Raw genomic sequence first — 8,751 nt, 5'->3', positions numbered from 1 at the left:
TGTAGTTTTTTTTTTCATGTACAACAGAGCAAGAGATGAGTATAGTCCAAATACGAGCAAAATCAGAGCTGAAATGCACAAGATACGGCCACCGAAAACCAAAGTCAAAGCTAAAAAAAAAGTAAACCACATAGTCCGCGCGTCGCTAAGGCCAGGGACATGTCGCGTGATGTATCCAAACCTTCATTGAACTTCACGCGATGGACGCGTCCAGCCAGACGCAACGTGAGAATTCGAACACTACGCGCCCGAGGGTACGCACATGAGCATGAGAGTTGTTTTTAAAAGAGCTCATTCAAGAGCTAATCTTAGCCCTTGGATCTCATCCAAGAGCTCATAAAGCTCCGAAAATGTACTCTAGAATGCTTTATAGTCCTAATGTGGTCTAAATTCATAATTACACATTACGCTGCACAATACTCCAAAGTTTAGATCTAGACCCATTAGGGAGAAATACTATTGGAGAGCTCTTGGAGTGAAGAAGAAGAAGAAGAAGAAATAGGAGGAGAAGGAGGAGGAGGAGGAAGTGACAACATCTTCATCCTCATCATCAACCTCACTCTTTATTATCCTTTTATCCTCTCTACTTCCTTTTTATTTCCTTTTATAAACTCTAGTTCACCTACTCTCTTGTTTAGTGTTTGTTCTTACTTTCTTTGAGATTTTGATCTTGGATTTAAGTTGATTTCATTGTTGATTTATAATTTGATATTGTTTTTATGTTCATTTGAGTATTGTTGAAATTGAATCTTGATTTTGGATATTGAATAGAGTTAATTTTGAGTTTGGTTTTGATTTCCATGTCTCTTTACTTTCTAATTCTATTGCTCTTACTTATTGTTCTTATGCTTTATTTAATTAGAGTCATTAGTGGCTAGATCTTTAGAGGGACATGATGTAGTTGGTAATTTGATGTTGGTTGGTTCATATCCTTAGGAATAAAGTTGAGCTTCATGAGGGAAAGAAAGAAGAAATCTATGAGAATGTGTGTGTGTGTTATCTTTAATTAGAGTCGCTACCTAATTAGTGAATCTCTATGTTAATTTCCAAAATAGAGATATAATAAAAAAACAAGATCTACCCGTTCCATCACAAATCTACATAGATCAATAGAAAGACTAGGGGTAGGTATAGTCGTGTGAAACCCCGAGTGTATTGCGATTGTTTGTTTTAATAATAGGACCCAATCCTAAAAGTGTAAGTTCGTCAACCAATTAGGAACCTAAAGAATCTAAAGAGTATCTGAAGAGTGAGGCTAAATTTCCCATTCTAACCCGATCTATACGCGAGCCCAATAGCCAACCACATCATTAAACCAACGAAGTCATGTCCATTGCTTTTCTTATACATTTGTTCATTGTTTTCTAGATTACTTGCCTCTTTAAGTTTTCCACACAACAAACATCAAAATCCCCCATCTTTATTGTGTTATTTTTATATATATTACTTGATGACACATGCGCGCTTACATCGTATGAGAATTTTCCACGTTAGTCTCCCTTCAGAAATGTCCGTTTGAAAGGGATCATCCTTGAGATATAGAGCATTTGAGCTTCAAGATTTATTTGTAGGTTTTTTGTGATCGGTGGCTTAGAATATTGGTGGGACCCATAGATTTCTTATATCTTTGTGTTATGTGTATTGTAAATGTCATATGCTTTCTGTTGGCTTTGAATACATGCGAAGAAAGAAAATTAGGGTGTGGTACCTAGTATAGTTTAGTTGTAATTTTACATCACCTTCAAAGTGGAGATCGTGGATTCAATCCCCACTGGTGGTAGCAAAGCTACCCTTAAAAAAACAATCAAGGTGTGAGAGGAAAAACAAAAAATAGTAAGTTTGTAAGGAAAACACATAGAACAATTTAAAGAGAAAATCACAAAGAAAATAAATTTATGTGTAGCTTGTAATCTTTTTAATATCGTATTGATTTTTTTTATCTGAACCATTTTCTAAGTAGGACGTATGATATTGTTTAGTTTGAACCCGGTTTAAATTTCTCTTCTTGATTTTTTTTTTTTGGTTGATTATTTGTTTAGATCAAGAGTCACAGATGTTAGAATAATTTTGGGACAACTAATGTCATTAAATAAATGTGTTGGGTCATTATTAATTAAGTCAAAATTGATGTAGTCTAATTTAGGATAAAGTTTGTGACTTAAGGACATATTTGTCATGAAGTTATTATGTGGCTACCATAAGTGCTAATCTAATTTGATGAGGGGCCAAATTAGAAATAAACAATAGTTATTAGTAACTGTCTGGCAGTTATTAATAACAGGGTAGGTCCCTGATTGCAGTACGTACGATAATTTTCTTGTATCCCCATCAACAAGAATTCTTCAGAATCAGGCAAACTGCAATCAGAAGACCATCCAATTATTTATGTTTGCAATCCATGGATTCAGGTACGCTTCCGCTATTAAGATCTTTAGTTTTGGTTCTCTTGAATTGAATTAAGATTTATTTTTGGGATTTAAAACTCTAACAATTGGTATCAGAGCCACCTAATTTAATTCTTGAGAATTATGTTTGATTTGTCGTTCTCGACATTAAATGGTTTTAGTGAATCTGGTTGTGATTATCGCTGACGATTTATATGTGTGCACATGTGAATTTTTTTTATTATCGCACTCGCTGCTCTGGTTCTGATTATCGTTGATTCGGTTTTGAAATTGTAGTCATTTTGTCTTTGGTTATATGTAACAATTAATTTTGTGTGTAGCATATTTAAGGAAATATTTTGTTCCTTTGATTATTTGGTGGATTCCAATTTGATCTTTGGATTCAGTGAGTGCACGTGTGTATGATATGAAAACCTTAGAACAGTTTGGGTAATGTGGACGTGATCTTTTGCTATACACGTTAATATCATTATGGTCTTCACACATGTGCATATATATATATATATATATATATATATATATATATATAGTATGCATTATTTGATTAAGTCAATGCATGATATTTAGGCATTAGTGCGTAATTATATATTAATGCACATATATGGCATGAAGCTTTAATAATTCAAATTAATGGTATATTATAAATAAATATTTGTCTATAATTTCTAATAAATAATTGAAACAAAAATGTCGCCAAAGTGACCTCTCTTGTGTAGATTATTTATGAAGAATTTTAGATGTTGTGTATGTGTTAATTTATGCGGATACTAGTCGGCCCAAAGGAAGATTAGTGACTGGCCAAATTACATATACATATTTGTGATGATAAACATGTAACAATTGTAAAGTTTTACTTGTGAATAATTGATCGATCCAAAGATAGGTTAATTTTTTTACAAGCCTTATCGTTAGTGTTTGATCATTACAGCAAGATTACCATTAGCAGTTAATATTATTGTCCAAAGACTTGATATTGATGTTGCATTAGGTATCTTGGGATGGGATTTACCATTATTTGAATTTTATTGCTTATTAAGGTTAAATTTTTGTGTATATATGTTTATGTGATTGTATTGTTCTATTTCAGCTGTTGCTACTGTATCTACTAATCTCAATTCGGTTCCGATCCTTAATGGTAACAACTTTAAGGATTGGAAGGAGAACATGATGATTGTTCTTGGCTGCATGGATCTTGACTTATTGCTTAGAATGGATAACCCGGCTTCTCTTACAGATGCTAGTTCCGTCGATGATAGGCGGATCTATGAGAAGTGGGACCGTTCTAACCGAATGAGTCTTATGATCATCAAGCGCGGCATACCTGAAGCTTTTAGGGGTGCGGTGTCTGAACAGATCACCAATGCCAAAGATTTTCTTGCCGAAATCGAAAAGCGCTTTGAAAAGAGAGATAAGGCTGAAACGAGCACTCTTTTAAAGAAGCTTATTTCAATGAAGTTCAAGGGCAATGAAAACATAAGGGAGTACATTATGGAAATGTCTCATATTGCTTCAAAGTTGAAAGGACTCAAACTTGAGTTATTGGATGACTTGCTTGTCCATTTGGTCCTTATATCTCTCCCTCCTAAATTCAGTCAATTTCAGGTCAGTTATAACTGCCAGAAAGAGAAATGGTCTCTTAATGAGCTCATTTCATTTTGTGTTCAAGAGGAGGAAAGATTGAAGCAAGATAAGACTGAAAGTGCTCATTTCGCAAGTACCTCTAAAAGTAAGAATCTCAAGAGGAAAAATGAGGCTGCTAAAGATAAAGGTCCGGCACTAAAGAAACAAGCCCCACAGGAGCTTCCAAAGGGTTGTTTCTTTTGCAAGAAGCATGGACACGAGAAGAAGGAATGTCCTAAGTATCGCATATGGGGTCAGAAGAAAGGTACATTCCTTGCTTTAGTCTGTTCTGAGGTTAATTTGGCTTCAGTACCTAGAAACACTCGGTGGTTAGATTCTGGTGCTACTTCTAACATAAGTGTTTCGATGCAGGGTTGCCTGAGCTACCGAAGGCCAAGTGATGCTGAGAGGCCATCTATGTTGGTGATGGCAAGTCGGTAGATGTAGAAGCAATTTGACATTTTAGATTGTTATTAAGTACTGGTTATTATTTGGATTTAATAGATACTTTTGTTGTACCGTCGTTTAGACGGAATTTGGTTTCTGTTTCTTATTTGGACAAATTACGATATTGTTGTTCATTTCTAGACAGTAAGTTCAGTTTATCTATTAATTCTAAAGTTGCTGGGATCGGTTCACTTATTATTTATGACAATCTTTATATGCTTGAAACTGTTGCTTCTTATAATTAAACCTTGAATGTGGAATCACGTGGTACTAAGCAAATTAAGCAACGAGAATTCAAGTTCTTTATGGCACAAGCGATTAGGTCATATTTCTAGAAATAGAATTGAAAGGCTTGTTTCCGAAGGAATTTTGGATCAAATTGATTTTTCGGACTTTGATGTATGTGTTGCATGTATAAAAGGAAAACAGACTATAAAGAAGAAAATATGTGCATTAAGGGAAACATACGTCTTAGAGTTGATACATACAGACATTTGTGGACCGTTTCCTACTCCTTCTTGGAATGGTCAACAATATTTTGTATCATTCATAGACGACTATTCAAGATATGTATACATTTTTCTTATTCATGAAAAGTCCCAAGTATTGGATGTGTTCAAATCATTTAAAGCCGAAGTTGAAAACCAACTCAACAAAAGGATAAAGAAAATCAAATCTGACCGTGGTGGTGAGTACTATGGTAGATATGACGGCTCAGGTGAACAACGTCCGAGACCCTTTGCCAGATACCTAGATGAGTGTGGTATCGTCCCACAGTACACTATGCCTGGGTCGCCCATAATGAACGGTGTTGCTGAAAGACGAAACCGGACTCTTATGGATATGGTAAGGAGTATGATTAGTCATTCAACCTTACCAGAATCACTCTGGGGAGAGGCACTGAAGACCGCAGCCTACATTTTAAATAGGGTACCAACTAAAGCCGCTGTCAAAACACCTTATGAGCTTTGGACCGGGCGAAAGCCTAGTTTAAAGCATTTTCATATTTGGGGTTGTCCTGCTGAAGCAAGGCCTTATAGGCCGAGTGAAAAGAAATTGGATACCAAAACAGTAAGCAGCTACTTTATTGGGTACCCTGAGCGATCAAGGGGGTATAAGTTTTATGATCCTAAAGTTAAGACAATATTTGAGACGGGAACTGCAACGTTCTTTGAGGATATTGAGTTTGGTGGGAGAAATAAAGAAAAAGACTTTGTCTTTCAGGAGGATTCGGACTCAACAATTTCTATTGAGGAAAGTTTGATTCCTATTCCAGTTACTTTTGATAATGTTCAGGATTCTGTTCCTGTCATCAATCAAGAGCAACAAGACATTGTCATTCAACCACTTGAGGTTCAAACTCAACAACCTCAAGATCAAGTGCCTTTACGGCGATCCACTAGAGAAAGGAGAAATACTATACCAGATGATTACATAGTTTTTCTTCTCGAAAATGAGGATGGTTGTGGTGTGATGGAAGATGACCCTGTCAACTTCCAAAATGCCATGAATGATACAAACTCTGTAAAGTGGATTGAAGCGATGAATGAAGAGTATAAGTCTATGCAAGACAATAAAGTTTGGGAACTTGTCCCATTGCCTGAAGGAAATAAACCTATTGGTTGCAAATGGATTTTTAAAACCAAAAAGGATTCGAAGGGTAATGTGGAGAGGTATAAGGCTCGTCTTGTAGCAAAAGGTTATACTCAAAAGGAAGGGATTGACTTTAAAGAGACCTTTTCTCCGGTTTCATCCAAGGACTCTTTTCGGACAATCATGGCACTTGTTGCACATTTTGATATGGAACTCCATCAAATGGATGTCAAGACGGCGTTTCTCAATGGAGACATTGAAGAAACAATCTATATGGTGCAACCTGAAAACTTTGTGTCGGGAGACCCAAAGAAGATGGTTTGCAAATTGACAAAATCCATTTATAGATTAAAGCAAGCTTCCCGTCAATGGTACCACAAATTTCATCAAGTGATTCTCTCGTATGGTTTTGAGAGCAATGTTGTTGATGATTGTGTGTATCACAAGTTCAATGGAACTAAACATATGTTCCTGGTTTTATATGTCGATGACATACTACTTGCCACTAACTAGGGGTGAAACTGGATCGGTTCGGTTCGGTTTTTGACATTTTTAGTATCCGAATCCGAATTTTCGGTTTTTAAAAACTCGGTCCAGTATCCGGTCCAATTTAGTCTAAAACCGAAATTCGGTTATCCGGTTTCTTAAATCCAGTATCCAGTCCAGTATCAAATTTTTAAAATTCGGTTATCCAGTTTGTAAAATTTCAGATCCAGTTTAATATCCAGTTTTATAAAATGGATATCCAGTTTCTAAAATCCAAATCCGGTTTGTAAAAATTCAAAAAACGAGTACAAACGACTCTTATAAAGCTCCAAAATGACAATACATAATCTAAAACTGAGTAAAAAAATAAAATTCAAAAGGACACTCGTCTCCAACTACCTGCACATGTAAATATCATAATGTAAAATTAAAATTACTACCCTAATGATCATAACAAACCATACAACAATTGAATTTGTATGTTACCTTTATAGATCACATAATCAAGTTATAGTAGCAGTATGAGTTGATATATGAGAAGTTTGTTCTTCTATGACAACTTGACCATCATGTGTTAATAATAGTGACATAAATTTGTTTTAATATATATTTATTTTTAATTAAAAAAATCGGTTAAATATCCGATATCCAGATTTTCCCAAAATCAAATCCGATATCCGGTCCAGTTTTGTAAACCGGATCGGTTATCCGAATCCGAATTTCGGTTAACTGACGTGGCTCCAAATTTCGGTTTCGGTTCGGTTTGGATATCGGTTTTATCCGATTTTCGGTTCGGTTTTGTACAACCCTACCACTAACGATAAATGCATGTCGCATGAAATCAAGAAATTTCTATCGAATCATTTTGAGATGAAAGATCTTGGTGATGCCTCTTTTGTATTAGGAATCCAGATTTACCGAGACCGTTCTCGAGGTGTACTTGGATTATCACAAAAAAGCTACATCGATAAAGTGCTCAAAAGATTTGGCATGTATGATTGTAAACCAGGAGACACCCCTGTCGCTAAAGGAGACAAATTCAGTCTCAATCAATGTCCTAAAGGAATTCTTGAGATTCAGGCAAAGGAAAAGATTCCCTATGCTTCGGCAATTGGGAGTCTTATGTATGCTCAGGTTTGTACGCGCCCGTATATTGCGTATATTGTTGGAGTTTTAGGCAGATACTTAAGCAATCCAGGTATGGATCATTGGAAAACAGCCAAACGAGTCATGAGGTACTTGAAAAGAACAAAAGATCACATGCTCACATATAGGAGGTCAGACCATTTGGAGATCATTGGTTATTCTGACTCCGATTTTGCGGGATGCCAAGATAGTAGGAGATCCACATCAGACTATGTCTATTTGTTGGGTGGTGGAGCTATATCATGGAAGAGTGCGAAACAGACTCTTATAACTTCATCCACCATGGCAGCAGAATTCGTAGCATGTTATGAGGCATCCAACCATGGTATATGGCTGAGGAATTTTGTCACGAGGCTGCGTATTGTGGAAGGAATTGAAAGGCCGCTTAAGTTATATTGTGACAATAAATCAGCCGTAATGTATTCCAACAACAACAGGAGCTCGACGAAGTCGAAACATATCGACATCAAGTTCTTAGTTGTTAAGGAAATAGTGCAAAGTGGACAGATTTACATAGAGCATTTAGAAACAAACTCCATGATAGCGGACCCTCTTACAAAGGGTCTACCACCGAAGGTCTTTCACGAACACACTTCTCATATGGGTGTTGTAGAGCTTCAGGATATCTAGATTCGGTGGGAGTTTGTTTATTTGTTTTGTTTATGTTGTGTGCTTTATGTTTGCTTGTGTTGTTTGTAAACACACATATTTATTGTTTTTGATCAGATTTATGGTATTAGTTTATTACATTTTGCATATTCAGGATAAAGTTTGATCTCTTTAAAGTAGGATCAGATAAAATTGATATGAATAGATCACCTTGCATATAATTTTATCTACCACATATTCATGATTGATCTATGTCATTTGATTATATTGATGTATGTGACCATTGACGTGTTTAGTTGTGATTGATACAACGAAAATAACTTTGATCCTATATTGATGTAATTGATGGACGAGATTGTAATATGTCACATCATGATAATGACAAACATTTTCTGCGCGCTAAGGTTGACACATTTATTTTATACATGTGTAGTCCAGTGGGAGA

At 35.8% G+C, this 8,751-nt stretch overlaps 1 protein-coding gene across 1 annotated transcript; it reads left to right on the top strand.

Annotated features, from left to right (window-relative positions):
• The first annotated feature begins 3,575 nt into the window (after positions 1 to 3,575).
• LOC149389609 (uncharacterized) lies at positions 3,576 to 4,426 on the top strand. Its single transcript, XM_089624341.1, has 2 exons — positions 3,576 to 4,290; positions 4,398 to 4,426. The coding sequence occupies exons 1-2, from the start codon at positions 3,591 to 3,593 to the stop codon at positions 4,424 to 4,426; spliced, it is 729 nt and encodes a 242-aa protein (XP_089480467.1). The 5' UTR covers positions 3,576 to 3,590.
• The last annotated feature ends 4,325 nt before the right edge of the window (positions 4,427 to 8,751 follow it).

The sequence above is a fragment of the Urtica dioica genome, chromosome 8, assembly GCF_054948205.1.
Source record: "Urtica dioica subsp. dioica isolate 48M chromosome 8, U.dioica_male_clone48M_v1_H2, whole genome shotgun sequence".
NCBI classification, from domain to species: Eukaryota; Viridiplantae; Streptophyta; class Magnoliopsida; order Rosales; family Urticaceae; genus Urtica; species Urtica dioica.
Note: the sequence above shows the minus strand (reverse complement) of the source record. Positions and strands in the feature narration are given on the sequence as shown.